The following is a 15,557-nucleotide window of genomic DNA, read 5'->3' as shown; positions in this document are numbered from 1 at the left end:
GATGAATTTGTGGGGTTTTTAATGTATTTTTTTTTTATCAGTTGTCATAACCAACAGGTCTAAATACAATGAATTTTTAAAAGCATAAAGAAACATAAGAGCCAAATCTGTTAATAGATTCCTCCCCTCTTTAAGTCAACCACACTAGAGAAAAGTTGTCTAAGGAGTCATTTTGATAGCGCTCTGTGTGGTAGACAGAACTAGAAGAAAGCTCAGCGTCATAGGCCTAACTGTCTTAATTTAGCTGAGCTCCTTGCCAAGAAGAACTGAAACAAAGATAGCCAAAGTTCTGCTGAAATACCGCTAGGGACCTCCTGCTAAGAGCCAAGTAAACATCTGGCTCTCTTAGCACATATACACATGAACATTCAGTCTATGCATATGTTTGCACTTTAGCCAAGGAAATAAAGTGACCCAGTTTTTGAAGCAGTTAATCTAAACAAGATGTGGAAAGACAGGCTGGCTGGAGAACGCGAGGAAAAAGGCAGTCACACAGTAAGAGCAGAGTACAGGAGTGAAAACACAGCATTACAGTTTGCTTTATAAGTGTTAAATACATTTGAATTTGTTTTTAAAGGGATTTCATAAGATAACGCTATACGGTCTATAGAAGAAGCACAACTATAATTTGCTTTCACATTAAGGAAGTTTTCATCTAAACCTCAGGAAGGTGTGAAACCTATTATGTAATCTGGACGTTTCTTAACCGGAATTTCCAATTAGCTTTTCACACATGCACGCGCCTTCACAAAACAAAACCTGTTGGATGGATGATTCATGCTCAACAATCTCAGTAAAAGTCTTTTATAGTGCTGACTCGGAAATCCCTGCTCCATAACACTTCATACAGATAGACCAGTCATATTACCTCGAGCTAAGGTGTGGGAGCAACATGCAACAGAATTCAAGTCAAGGTCTTTTCTAACAAAGGGGAATATGTGAAGAGGCTGAGCCATCAATGTCAGATTGCTGATTAAATCTGACCTGCAGAGGTGGACCAAGTATCTCTTAGTATAGTTACACAAGTAGTTTGCGAAACACGAGTACTAGACCATTTTTACATGTACATTACACACATAAAAAATGTGCCCCTAATCAGCATGTGTAACGTTCTCCTGGCAATCTGTAGTTTAAATCTGTAATTTACTTTAACTTTTAAAGAGACAGTAACAGATCACCTAAATGTGATGTCTATAAAACAGGAAACTTGAGTTTATCAGCTCTTTATTGGCAGTTGAATGGGAAGCCAAACAAATTTTAGCTTATGTTACACATGTGCATGGATGTGTTTATACTTTGCCTTACACTTATGCTTAGAGCAGTGCAAATATAAGTTACTTCAGCGCCCATTTGGGCTAACCCCAAAATCAGTATGAATGGATTTATTTTGAGGTTATTTTTTTAAGAAAATTAAAAATGAAGCAATATAAATAAGTCTAAGATACTCTGATGAATGTAAGATGGCTGAAAATGTTGACTTGTGTATGGTGTACTGTTCAAGTGTTGCATGTGAAAATGTGATGGTAGAAAAATACCCCCCCCAAAAAAAAAAAAAAAAAAAAAACCAGAAAAGTAAACTTTTAAAAAAGGTCTAAAAAGTGGCCTCTGAGAAATCAGTACCTCCCGTTTCTGCTCCAGTCTCCAGCTCTGGCTTTCCTCCCAGCACATTAGCAGCAATGTTGTTTACCATGTTTAGAATGGCATCTAAAAACAAAAACAAAGAAGAAGAACATCCACGCAATGCATTTATTTTCCATGACATGAGATTTCTGACTGACAGCAGCTTCAGGCCAAACACATCAAAGCCAAACCACATATTGTGCCATATGTTTTTGCTTTATTTTCTTAACCATTCTCTCTGATGACTGTATTCTCCTTCTATATTATGTCCCCTGGATTTACTGTCATGAGTTTTATTTTAAGCCTTTCCTCCAGGGTCCATCCACTCTGAAGCCCTTTTATGGTTTATGGTTAGAGCTCTGAGACTTGTGTGCACGGTACATTTTCAGGGGTGCACCGTTCCCCTCCTTCGCTAACTCAGGAGACAGAAGGGCACCAGTGTATTTGTGCATGTGTGTGTGGTTTCCGGAAAAAATAAATAAATAAATAAAGCCAAGCAGCAAAATTTATGCAACTCAAAAAGCCCACAGTGTGTACGCAGGATACCAAGTGGGTTAAAATACTTCAAGTTGAACAGTATGTGAATGAGTTCATACCCAACAGGCCATAAAGTTGGCTGCTGTACCAACAACTGTATGAGGTCTGAGATAATTGAAAAAACTGTGTGCACTATGACTGGATACAACAGTATAAAAGCCAAACTTGCACAAATCATAAAATAGTTCTTCTTTAACATAGGATGGAAACACCAGATTACTGTAGCTGCAGTTTGATGACATGTAACGAAACATTTTCATTAACATTTTTCATGACAGTTGACACATTTTCTTATTCCTTTTTTAAATTCGATCAGGTAGGGCTGTCCGCTTTTGTGCTGAAGCCATCTGACCAACAGCAAAAGCTCGGCCCAAACTGGGTTACGTTACAGGAATATAAGATACAGAGCACAGCAGCAAATATTAAAAAAAAGAATCAGGGTGCAACAATGGTGCCAAGTCCAGACCTCAATCTGACTGAAATGGTGTGAAGGGACCTCATGAGGGCTGCGCCAACATGAAGAATTCCCCCTTAAAGATGTGAGACACTGATCTTCAAGTTATTGCCACTAAAAGTGGTTCAAACAAGCTAGTGAACCAGCTCAACTGCATAAAGTTCTGTGAAAATCTATTTTTCACGACTGCATTTATAAGAACGTGTGTATGTGTACATACTGGTTGCTGAACCAAGCAGGTTTTTGGAGGCCTTGTCTTCTGTTGGTTGGTAGCCAGGAGGATAGTCTGAAGAGAAACACGTGGTAGCAGTTAAAATAAAATCATATTAATTGGAAAACAAAGGCAAGAAATCGAAGTAATGTATTTGGTAACTACTTTGAAGAATAATGTATTTTGGCTTTTTGAGCCTGGTATAACCTATAGATTTGTGGCACTGGTTTGCACAATGATGAAAGTACAGTATGAATTCATTTAATGTTAACACATCCATTTCTGGTCTTTTACATACAAATTTGAAATTTGTGCATTTGAAATCGACGTCAACATCTTACCATAGTCCTCATCCAAATACTCAAGTCTCTCTGAGGGGTACTGAGAATCTGCTATCTCCTCATACTCCTCCACCATGCTGGTACCAAACACCCTACACAACACAAAAAAAAACAATACGTTACACAAACAGACCTACAGAAAAGGTCAAGAGTTGAAATTACCACACAGCGGAGGCAGTGGAATTTTTTGATGCAGCTCTAAGAAAACAATGCCAGTTGAGCACATTTTGAGATAAAAGATAAAAACTCACGGAAACTGAACAATGTGTTGGATATGGACGCACAAGTGATGACTGTATATAAGAAGTACCATCTGAGGGAAATTAACTTAAAAAAAAACACCAAAACAATCTTTTTTTTTTGTTTCTTTTTTTTTTTAATTCCTTTTTTCCCCCTTATTGTGATTGTGCAGTTAAGGTCTTTAAAGTGGACATTCTTAAGGAACCCTCATCATCAGACTCACTGTGCAAGAAAAGGCATTTTAGCTGTGTTACAACATTCAGAATTTAATCTAAAACAACAACAACAACAACAACTATTAAGGTGGTGCCTAATAAGTAAACAACAAAATCTAATCATAACAGACCTTTCATGATATAGCGGCGCTCCTGTAATTACAGCTGCCTGGATAACAATTTGCATTGATGTAATAAAATCAAAGTGTTTGTTTGTCAACACTGCTTATGATAAAGGCGGTTGTGTTTTAAAAGACAGATTCCAGAAACTTTCAAGATCTAATTAAGTAAACTGGAACAAGACAAGACGATAAGACTGTTCTTCTTCTTCTTCTTCAAAAAAAAAAAAAAAAAAAAAAAAAAAAAAGGAATGGCATAACTGTTAGAAAATATTAACTTTTATTTGGTTTTATTAAATAGTGCTTCTTACAATTTGCATAATTTACCCAATCGCACAAGCACTTTTTCCTATGCTTTTTCTATATAAACGCATTGTAAAACAGTTGTGGTTAGCATCCTGCCCAAGGATAGCTGCCATGCAGAGCCAGGAAGCAGCTAGGGATCGAACCACCAACCTCCCAATTAGTAGATGAGCTACAGCCACCCATGGGTTGATAAGATTAGAGAAAGGTCTAGAAAGATAAAGGAAATTCTTTAACTTACCTGATAAGACTGAGGGGACAGAAGTGTTCAGATCCGAAATGAGAGAGAAGTTCAACCTGCAGGTACAATAGTTAAGCTATTAAACAGTATAAAAATATGCACAACTCCATGAACCCACAACCCACCAAATTAGTAGAACTGCCAAGCTTTGACAGTTTGTGCATGTTTTACTTGTTTATTATCCACATGCATTAAAGATGAAACTCTACTCGCCCATTTGAGTATACAAAAAATAAAAGTGTTCTTATTTCAGCCCATTATAACCTCTGACAGAAAGAGAAGAGTGCTAACCTTTATGTACTTGATGAACATCTGATGCGAGAAGAAGACAAAGAGAAGGAGAGAGAAATAAAACAAGAAAAAGAAATCAGTAAGAGCTGATTCAAGCTACAAGGAAGTCAAGAATCTGTGTACGGTTCAGCTCTCTTCTACGACAAACACACAGCTGATATATGCAAGATCACCATTCTGCAACAGAACACAGGCAAGACACTAAACAGATGTTTCTAATAAGCTGCAAGAAAGACACAAGCAAGACTGAGGGAAAGACAGACAGACTTACAGGCTCACTACTCATTAAAAAAAGAAGAAAAAAAAAAAGAATAAGATGCTCAGGAAGTAGAAACTAAAAATAGATGAAGCTGAAATCTAAAAAAAAAACAAAAAACAAGTTTATGTAATAGAAACAAAACTGGTTCAGAATAGATGTGAATCAACAGTAAGCTCCTACACAAAACACCCACGAGTTACATAAAAAAGGATAATTATCCAAGTATTAATCACCTGCTTAACAAGTCTACACTGAATATTTATTGGCAAAAGTGATTGTAAGGAAAGAGACCGTTTAGAAGAGCACCGATTTAGATCACACTTTCAAACCCATTTTTATAGATAATAATGGGCTGTTGTGTGAAAGCTCACAGACATAACTACATAGCCAACCTTTAACACACTTAATCAGAAAGAAGCAGATTTCATAAATACAATGGACAACAAATTTCCTTAGGAGGCTATGTGTATGACAAAAAAGAAAAAAATGATAATAAAGTGATATCCATCGATGAACACCTTGCTTTGTTTGTTACGCTGCAATTTAAGCAGAAATGAGGCACATCTGGTTTGACTTACGGATGGAGACAGAATCCCAGATATGGGAGCATTTAGGAATCTGAACCATGAGCGTAGGGACAAAAATTATTTTAATGCTTCTTGTCTGTTTAGTTTTCCTTAACATTCAGTGGCAAACCTAATGTTTAACCATCTGAAATTTAAATTCATTTTAGTGGAAACTACTGTAAGCGCCCTGAAAAAGGATCACGGCTTAATATAAACTCTAGCGTGATGTAAGTACAATCCACACAGTCCAAGACGGCCAGTCGTGACGCTCACATGTTAAATACAATCAAAACAGTCGTCGAGTTCCTCTACTATGCAATTCTCACATGTAAACAGTTACGCCCTCACAGTCACCATAATTTAGCTATTCAAAAGATGACTGCCCTGATGTCATCAGTAACTTTCTATTAAGTCACAAGACACTCCCTGGACCTACACCTTTAACTTCTGTATATAACCATGTCAGTATGTGTGTATATCCATGTCTAAGATTTCTAATATACCACTGAAAATGGGGACATTTTATGTATACTTTATGATATGTTATTATTCTATCTGCAAGTAAACAGGAGTACCTTCACATATTTAGCATAAAGCTGTTCATCTAGTGGGAAGCTCTGGACTATCCGTTCATCGCGAGCATGGAAAGTTCCCAGCTTTACCCACTTGTTGGTAGGATATCTGCAACAGAGAGAGGGGAAACGTACGATGTGAATGTGAGGAAGATCGATTTTGTAACATGTCATCTGGCATGACCTCACAGGGTGGATACAAATGTCATTATATTCATGCCATGTCTAAGAGTGGCAATTATCGGCATTATGGAGCAAGACAGCGCTAGATATAAATCTTTAACAAAGACAACACAAGCCCTGACTGCACTAAATTTAGAGGTGATAATACTAGGGGACAAAAATGAATGCAAAACTGGTTAAGAAACTGCTTTAATTATAGAGTACTGGCTTTCCCCTCATCTCTAAATGGGTTATGGTGGAAACTTGTCAGTTTCTTGCTAATATTGTAGGACCTTTACCTTACAATATAAAGAGCTGTAAGGCAACTGTTGTGAACTGGTGGTATATATAAATACAACTGACTTCTTCTAGGAGGAACTGAATATGATCCAGCCAGTGATGATAGAAAGAAAAGTACTTGATTAAAAAAAAAAAAAAACAACAAACAAAAAACATTTAATATTAATCTATTATGAGCAAAAAATAACAAAAAAAAAATTATGCAAAACTATTGTGAAACTTTATTTAGCCACAGTGCAAGTTTGGAAATGGGAAACATGAAAGGTCTCTATATGCTTAAGTTGGTAACCACTATGTATGTCCTTAGCTAAAAATAAATAAATAATAAAAATTTGGTTTTTAATATTTTTTAGTGACACATTGAGCTTTCCTCTTCCTTCGCTCATATACTGACTTTTAATTTCATGTGGAAATGAACTGAAAATATACTACTTTCTATACAACACTAGAAATGTAGATGCAAGGCCTATGCAAATCATTTGAGCAGGTTAGTGCAGCTACGCAGCTTGTGAGATGCGTGTTTGTGGGACGGCTTGAACCTTGCTGCAGCGGTACATAATTTCGTTTTTGGCATGGTGCCTGTTTGTTTCAGTTTTTTCCCCCTACACCTGAGGCGCATGGCTGTCAGCAAAACTGACAGTAAAAAGATCTGTTGATAGTCATACTGACGTAGCAATAAGCAACATTACATAACTGAGTTTGTGGTATTAAAGGGGGGGCTTTAAATGAATGTTAGTCCTAACAGAATCCCAGTGTGGACAAAAGTATTATGTCAGTAATTTAAAAGAACATATGAAGCTTTGTGGTTACTATTTTTCACTGCTTGTCAATGCAAATACTACAAATATCATGGTTAAGATAACGAAATGAGATAAAAAAAAAAAAAAAATTTTTAAAAATCGATGCATGAACATGCCGTTATGAACAGGGGAAGTAAATGGTGTGGCATGGGGCTTACAGAGCTTTGTCTGCTATAACTGTCTGACAGCATGCTGAGTGTAGTTTTTCAATTGCACACTAGCTTAAAAGGACAAAAAAAAACAAACAAACAAAAAAAAAAACAAGTGAATACCTGTCACTGATGGAAACTAGAAAGTCTTTGGGTGTAGATGAGAAAAGCTCAAAGTTTGCAATGTCCAACTGCTTCACTTGAATAGGCTCACAGAGTTCTATCACAAACCTGTAGAGAAGCAAAAAAAAAAAACAAAAAAAAAAAATAATAATTATTATAAAACTTTTAAAGCTAAAAATTGGGCTCAGTTAAACCCCACCATTATTGTGGGACCCACCAAATTTTGTTGCTGCATGGATTCAGCATGTATAAGTCCATATTCTCCATGAGAATAGCAGACGTGCTCTGAAAGAAGAAAAAAAGTTGAATTAAAATCCTACCATCACCCCAACATTGTTAATCTTGCTTGTTTCCTTATACAATTGCAGTCAAAATGTGACAAAAATTGTTTCATGCGTGCTTAGATGTCTGGTCTCAGCTTAAATGCTAAGCGAACAAGTATAAAGTCATTTGACACATCTGTTGACACATAATGACAGCATTACGTGAGGATTCGCGTTTGTGTGTAGGCGGCAGAGCGTGATGTGCGACTAACCTTGGCCTCACTGTTGGCAGAGAGTATCTTGGCTCCACACTCTACAGAAGCGTAGTTATTCTTGAAGTTTTTCTGGACCTTCTTTGTTGGATGGGGGCTGCTGCTGGTTGAGGTATGGAGAGACTGACCTGGACAGAGAAAGCACTACATTAGGTCTTTTCGAGAGCCTTGAAAATGAGTGGTGCCAAACCGCAAAGAATAGACATATTGCACAACATGCATAAACACATGCTCCACTGACTGCTGCACACAGTGTGCATAGCGTGAAAAGGAAGGGAAAAAAAAGAAGGAAGCTATACAGGAACAGAACATAAGGAAGGATGCAACCGAGAAAAGACGCAGCATACAAACGGGTAGTAAGTAGTCTTCTTTACAGAAGCAATGGCATAAACATGTTGTGTCACAGTCAAGATTAACATCAGCAAGCTATTTTTGAGGTGCCTGAACCCAAACTTAAACAAGAACTTAGTTGTTCATGTGACGTGTCTCTAGTCATCCCTGTACGAGCTGTCTCGTGTCTGTACAATAAATCCACATACTTTTCTCCTTTTCCACCTCCATGACTTGCTTCTTCCATTCATCAAAGGTAGGGATGTCCTCTTTGCTGGGCACAGAGGGATCAGTCTCCCTGGGAGCGTTTGTTTCCGCTGTCTGAAACATACACACATATCCAGAATGTAAATATCAGACACCAAAAAATATGCAAAAATATTTACATGGTGGAAGAAGTGAACCTTGAATTTCTGTTCAGTTCAGTTCAGTTCATTTTTATTTCAAACATTTCAAACATGTGCCTTCACAATCATTACAAAATATCATTCCATTATTTGTTTGAAAAGGAGTAGGCTGAAGTATTTACTTATTTGTCCCTACCCCCTCAAGTTTTACCTCTCATTCATTTAATTTTTTTTTGTCTTAAATTAAACAAACAACATATGAAACATATAAACATATGAAGTAAAACAAAACATACATAAATCAAAAACAAGAAATTAGCAAGCCCCACCACAGTATAGTTTCTTTCATATGAAAAATACAGAATGTGTATATTTGCAGATACACAAGTTATGGAAAAACAACAAACCAAAACAAAACAAAAAAACAACCAAAAAAGAACCGCAACACCATTTCCAGCAACATTACCGTCCTGGGTTAACCCCGTTTTCTTCATTCTTATACTTATTTAAAATTAGGTTTTTATATTTTACTTTAAACTGTTTTATGTTTTGACTGTCTTTTATTTCTTCTGTTAGACTGTTCCATAATTTAACTCCTGCAATTGAGATTGACATAGTTCTTAAAGTTGTTCTAGCACTTTGTATTTTTAAATTCCATTTCCCTCTTAAGTTATACCCACCTTCTCTTTCTATGAACAATTTACAGATTTCTTTGGGAAGCAATTTATTTCTGACTTTATACATTATTTGCACTGTTTTAAGCTTCACCAAGTCTTGGAATTTAATAGCTTGCATTTTGACAAAGAGTGCATTTGTATGGTCCCTGTACCCTACATTATTTATTAATCTAATGGCCCTTTTCTGTATTATAGTTATTGTTTGTGTGTTACTTTTGTATGTGTTTCCCCAGACCTCTACACAGTAGCTCATATATGGCAGTAGTAAAGCACAGTATAAAATGTGCAGTGCTTTCTGATCCAACATATGCTTTGCTTTTCCCAGGACGGCAATGCCCCGTGCCAATTTCCCCCGAACATAAGTAATGTGTGGCTTCCAACAGAGCTTGTGGTCAATGATCACCCCAAGAAATTTTATTTCATTTACTCTTTCTAAATATACATTGTCAACACATATTTCTACTTCGATGTTTTTCTTTTGGTTTCCAAACAACATAAATTTGGTTTTATCGAGATTCAATGATAATTTATTTATATCAAACCACTTCTTTAATATCGTTAATTCCTGTGTGATCATTTCCAAAACAAGGTTAGTTGGCATCAGTGACTCACTAAGCAAGTACCTTATTATAAAAGCATAGCATGTGGTAGAACAACTAAAAGATGCCCATCCTCTATTCGTGGTAGTAAAGCTAGCCCGTGGTGACTGAAGCACTGAGATGCACTGAGCTGTGATTAATATTTTGATGGATTATGTAAGTGCCCCTTTGAGCCTCACAAGACAGCCTGATTCTGAAAATCCACAACTCAGACAGCCTCTTATGTAAAACACCCTAACAGCCCAACAAGAGTCATTGCCAGCCACATACAGATTAGTCATCAGATCTCAGCTCCAAATCAGCAAAATGAGGTACAAATACACTATGAACACAAGCCCTCCCGTCCTCCGAAACTAAATACTTTCCCCAGATACAATCGTCCTTCAACCATGAAAAAGCAACTGACAGCAGGCTGACTCAACATTTTCAAACTGAAACATTCAAATGTTGCCCTTTGCTAGAACAGATGTGCATGCTGAATATTTATAATGTTCATGGCCACCTAGACGGCAGGTTTCGGAAAGTTTTGCAGTCTGTGCGGACAGGTGGACTTACTCAGCCTCAGGCCACCGATCTTATTATATCCAAGCTCAGTGCTCATGTCGTTGCAGTTGTTCCAAAATAATCTTCTCCCTCAGATCATATTTCAGGAACATCTCACCTGAAATAAGGACGTTGACTGTACCTTGGTCTAAGTTTTTTCTCCCACCACGTGTCCAACTGTCAAATTTTCCATCATGATACCAGCAGTTTTGTAATGCCTCAAGCCATATGCTACATGCGATTTGCTTCTTTCACAACAGAAATAACAATTCCCAAACACCACAAAGCCTCTAACCTGCTGTTTTTTGTGTTGGTGGTGTGAGGTGTTGCCCACTTGTTCCAAAACAGACAGCCCATCTTCGAGCACCTCACGCTGCTCTTGTTCCTGGTCCACTAGGCCTGGAGTCGACTGAATTTCTGTTTCAGGACCAGAGCTGTGCCTCTGATCTGTCTGCTGGTCCTCTGTGACAGCCTCATCCATGCTACATCACAGAGAGGGGACCAATGTGGAGTAGAGGGAACAGAAAGAAATGGACAGGGGAAGAATAAAGGAACAGAAGGGCATGGAATAAATATAAGTTTAAGGCTATGTCAAATATGTGAGTTAAAAAAAATAATAACAAAATTGAATTTGACGTTTTTTGTTTTTGTTTTTTTAAATCCTTGGTTGGAGCAGGCAAAACAAAGAAGGGAAATTTTAAAAGAAAAAAAAAAAAAAGCAACATTAAGTAGAGAGCAAGGCCAGCGGTCGACGGTTGGGCACAGCAGAGAGGTGTAGCTTGTACCTTCATTATCAGTCTCTGTGCTTTGATTGGCTTCTGGTGGTTAGAAACTCACCTGAGGAGAGGGCTGCCAAAAGGGGAGCTTTCACAGGTTGCCAGTTCGGGGGGAATGACCCCGCACTGTGAATCAGAGTGCTCAGCAAAGACAAAGCTGTCTACTGGGAATTCATCTCCTGCACTGGCAACCCGCACTGCACTGAGGGAAAGAAAGGACATGGCGTTTACCACACCTCCTTACACTGGGGAAGGTAGACAGGAGGGTAGGGTGGAGGGTAGGGTGGGGGAGAGGGCGGGATGGGGACAATGGGGAGGAGATAAATGACACAGAGGCATGAGAGCGGGAGGGAGAGAAAAGGAAGAGGGGGGCAGAGTGGTTGGCTGCTGCTGGTGGCTAGCTGATTAGGACTTGAAATGCTGATTGAAATGCCCCAGTTCTGAATACAGAAGATACCATGGGAAGGACATGTTGTTGTTGTAGGAGATATTTAGACTAATCTGGGTCAAAGTTCCAGGTCCATAGGGATGATTCTCTTTATTTTTTTTAAACTTCCATTACAAAAACCATTAGAAAATAAATAAACAGTCCCTTGCTCCAGCACAATGCTCCATGAAAAATAACTGAAACATCCATGGGGTCAGATCTTCTTTAGACTCATCTTCTAGTGTGTGATGAGTCACTTTGCGTAAATAATTGTGAAGAAAAAGCAACTGAGGGAAACATAAGTCAAACAAAAATACCAAAACACATTTGCAATGTCTGACATGACAATAGTGGCACTGAAACGGATTACGTTAGACCTGGACTGTCGTGAAATTGGCTTTAACCTTAAGAAGAACAACATGTTCTATGTTTTTTTTTTTTTAGCGATGTAGGGTTAGAAATTCAGTTCTCCAATTTCAGTTTTGTGGTTATAGCCAACTTCTCTTGAAAGACACCAGATCATTGGCTTGATGAAGTGAATCTGAGCTTACCCTGTGTGGGTCAGCCCAGCACTCTGTGAGGTAGGTTTGTTTTCAGCTTCATCGGGGGATGTGTCTGGGTTTGAGTCTAGATTGGGAATTGGTTCACTTGAAGTCTCTGCTGGGGTATCTGTGGTCACTTGGCCCTGTGCTGGAACTGGTTCTGGAGTGGCGAGCACTGGGGCATCATGGTCGTGGTCCTGTGTGTGAATCTGCAGGCCCAAGTCAGCCTGGGGATCTGGGGTAGGTTCTGGCTCAGGGGCAACAGGTACAGTATCCGACTCTGGGTCTAGCTTTGTCTCTTCCTCTCCAGCTTCTTGTGGCTTCACAGTCTGGTAACAGAAGAAAAAGTACATTTCTGATTAGGGCTGTTCGACATAACGACATATATCGGATGACGATATAAAAACATCTACAGTTTCATTTTACGCTATCGTTTGTTTCGTGGTGTCGCAAAATAAACGTTTACGGCAATATTTTTTCATCGTTTTGATAGTCACCGTAGTGGTTATATTTATTTCTTAAAGTTCTCTCTTTCTCTTATATTTAATATAACCACACTTCAGACGGACAAGCGCCTGTTTTTAATGCGTTGTCGTTAGCAACAACGACGGTAAAACCATCGCTGTCCGCTTGTTTATTTTCCACATAAACCCTTCACAATAAAGCTCAAGATCCTGTTGAGACTTTTCAAAATAAACTGAATCACGTGAAAGAGTATCTACGGATGAGAAGCAAAAAATAGCAGTCAGGTGCTAAAATAAATAAATAAATAAATAAATAAATAAATAAATAAATAAATAAATAAACCTTAGACTCAAACGTTAGAACATGCTCTTCCCCGCAGCACGTCGTGTAATAAATACTCAAAGAAAATGGCTGCCTTTACAACTTATGTCTAAAAAAAATACATATATAGTTTCATGCATCGGTTAAAACACTTGACTCCAGCTACATGACGCCCAGCTGGAAACACTTCACGCAAGTCGAGCTGCCCGAGATTCACAGAATTTACAGAAAATGTTAAATTTTTGTGATTTATATAGTTATCGGACGATAGATGTATTATATCGGGATATGAGGTTTTGGTCATATCGCACAGCCCTATTTCTGATGCAATTTAACTGCTCACCTAGATCAGTGCCATCAGATTAAGATCAACATTATTTATCATTTTCCTTTTCCAGTTCATGTGTTTGTGTCCCACATACATAATATACTTTTAAGAGTTTATGGTGCACACTTAAAAGCTGAGCTCTGCCTCACACTCCACCTTTAAGGTATTTACAACCTCAATTTCCCTTTTTATATTGACACTTTTTTTTTTTTTTTTTTTTTTTTTAAAAAGCCTGCCTTAGTATCCTGTTCACTGTAACTTAACTTTTTGAGCGATACTCTGGAAAACTTCCAATAACTGATGTGTCTTTTTACCTCTTCATGGTGTATGCTCTGTTTTTGTAGTTTCTCTCGTGCTGCTCTCTCGGTTTCTAGCCCCATATCGTATGATGCGTGTGTCTTCCACTCTTCCACCACCTAGGAGAAAATGAATAATAAGAACACAGGATAAGAAATACAAGTTAATGACATTACTGGCATTGTTACTAGATTGAGTTTTATTCTAAAAATTAGTTTTTTTGTATGTAAAAATGTCAAAAGCAAAAGGTCTTTCCACCTGCTGATGTGAAAAAGCCTTTTGTCGATGGACAAAGGCAACATTATAAGGCTAATGACTGACTGCCAGGGCTGCTGGCAGAGCTGTTTGTTGTTGGACCTCAAACAATGATTCTTTTTCTTCTGTGCCCACAAATGCATACCAAAACTCATTCACTTCCCCAAATTATCATTCATTTCTGATACTCACTGACACATGAATACAGAGAAGCATTTCAAATGTTTTTAAAAGTGAGGCGATCTACAATTTTCCTCGTCCTACTTCGAATGGCTGCAATGACATTGACACACTTTGTATGAACTACTTTCAGTTTAGACAATATTTAGCCATGAAAGCCTGAGAAAACATGTAGCGCTTTGAACCCATAGGGCAGGTCCTAACCTAAATCACATCAACCTCTATGACTGATTCTGCAGAGCAGACCAGGTTCTGACTGCGTGTAACTGGGCTGGTTACTCAGCTTTGTGAGTAACCATTTACCTGGATTTGGTTCCACTTTTTGTCTATTTTTTTCTCTCCAAAATGCAGTGTCATAACCATCGATTATTGTCTGCCAACTACTCAGATTGTCATTTTATTAATCTTATCAACATTTGATGGTGGCAGATGGAACAGGAAGTCTTGGCCTGGATAGCCACTGACTACACTTTGGATAGTCTCAGGAAGCTATTTTTTAATGTGTTCCCAGATAAAGTCTTCTGGTTCTCTTTGTGCTTGTTAAGTCTGATGTAATTAGCCATTTTCAGATCCAAATACTCTTTTGTTTGCCTTAAGCAAAGATGTTCAGAGGTACCATTCATGTTTAAAAACAGCCCAGATTCACTAAACTCCATTAAAGTGATCAGCTGAGCCATTCTTCCAGATGTTAGAAGGTATTGGTAAGCTATAGTTACCTAGTTGATGTATAAAGATGGGTTGTGATTGATGTAAAGAAGAAAAAAGTAAATACTAGAAAGATTTTGGAGGGTTTTACACTAGTTGACACATTTATCTGCCACTCAACAGCTAGCTGGGTATCTTTAGGCTATTATAAACATCGCAACACTGGCAAAGTATTAATTGAAATACAGCACTTGTGAGCCATCAGATCACAGGAAGAAGATAAAGAAAATAGGCAATAAAAGCTCAGAGTGTCTGATATGATCCTACCCAAAAATATATATAATTATTAATTGCTGGAGGGATACTTCGAAAATGCTCCCTAACCTTATTTGTAAAACAGGAATTTTAGTTGGGCAGACAGTGATCCACTTCTGACGGACCAACATATTGGTCTCCAGGATATCAGTGAGTTTTTAAGCACTTAAGCACTTAAAGGTGTACTCCATTTAAACACTGCTAATTGAAGACTTTCCTACTCAGAACAGCAGGTCACTGAAATAACAAGAACCTTAGCCAAAAAAGAAGGGCCTTGGAGCGCAAAACTGGATCAATAGGTGCCAACTTAGCAAACACACCAGCCCATTTTTCGTCAACGTTTACTGGGTCACTAAAGTTCATGACCCAACTCCCACAGGTAGAACTTGGTGTTAAGATGACAGTTTCTGTTTTTCACATTAAGAACGATTATACAGGTCTCCAAATTGTAATCTGTTACAGTCAAAAGCTG

The 15,557-nt window shown here is 38.0% G+C and overlaps 1 protein-coding gene across 1 annotated transcript in view; it reads right to left on the bottom strand.

Moving 5' to 3' along the window:
- The window catches only part of suco (SUN domain containing ossification factor), a 42,337-nt gene that overhangs the window by 7,751 nt on the left and 19,029 nt on the right, over nucleotides 1-15,557 (bottom strand). Inside the window, exons 3-16 of the mRNA XM_085347098.1 lie at nucleotides 13,708-13,809; nucleotides 12,289-12,608; nucleotides 11,372-11,512; nucleotides 10,830-11,016; nucleotides 8,578-8,689; nucleotides 8,039-8,166; nucleotides 7,721-7,788; nucleotides 7,504-7,611; nucleotides 5,973-6,078; nucleotides 4,573-4,593; nucleotides 4,282-4,337; nucleotides 3,164-3,255; nucleotides 2,832-2,897; nucleotides 1,621-1,704 (exon numbers count right to left, since the gene is read on the bottom strand). Of these exons, the coding sequence (XP_085203224.1) occupies nucleotides 1,621-1,704; nucleotides 2,832-2,897; nucleotides 3,164-3,255; nucleotides 4,282-4,337; nucleotides 4,573-4,593; nucleotides 5,973-6,078; nucleotides 7,504-7,611; nucleotides 7,721-7,788; nucleotides 8,039-8,166; nucleotides 8,578-8,689; nucleotides 10,830-11,016; nucleotides 11,372-11,512; nucleotides 12,289-12,608; nucleotides 13,708-13,809 (1,591 nt within the window). The remainder of the gene's footprint in view (nucleotides 1-1,620; nucleotides 1,705-2,831; nucleotides 2,898-3,163; nucleotides 3,256-4,281; nucleotides 4,338-4,572; nucleotides 4,594-5,972; nucleotides 6,079-7,503; nucleotides 7,612-7,720; nucleotides 7,789-8,038; nucleotides 8,167-8,577; nucleotides 8,690-10,829; nucleotides 11,017-11,371; nucleotides 11,513-12,288; nucleotides 12,609-13,707; nucleotides 13,810-15,557) is intronic.

Source organism: Diplotaxodon limnothrissa, linkage group LG23 (assembly GCF_057381915.1).
Source record: "Diplotaxodon limnothrissa isolate DT_005_m linkage group LG23, D_limnothrissa_male_GT1.1, whole genome shotgun sequence".
In the NCBI taxonomy this organism is placed as follows: Eukaryota; Metazoa; Chordata; class Actinopteri; order Cichliformes; family Cichlidae; genus Diplotaxodon; species Diplotaxodon limnothrissa.
This window is presented reverse-complemented; position numbering and strand designations above follow the sequence as displayed.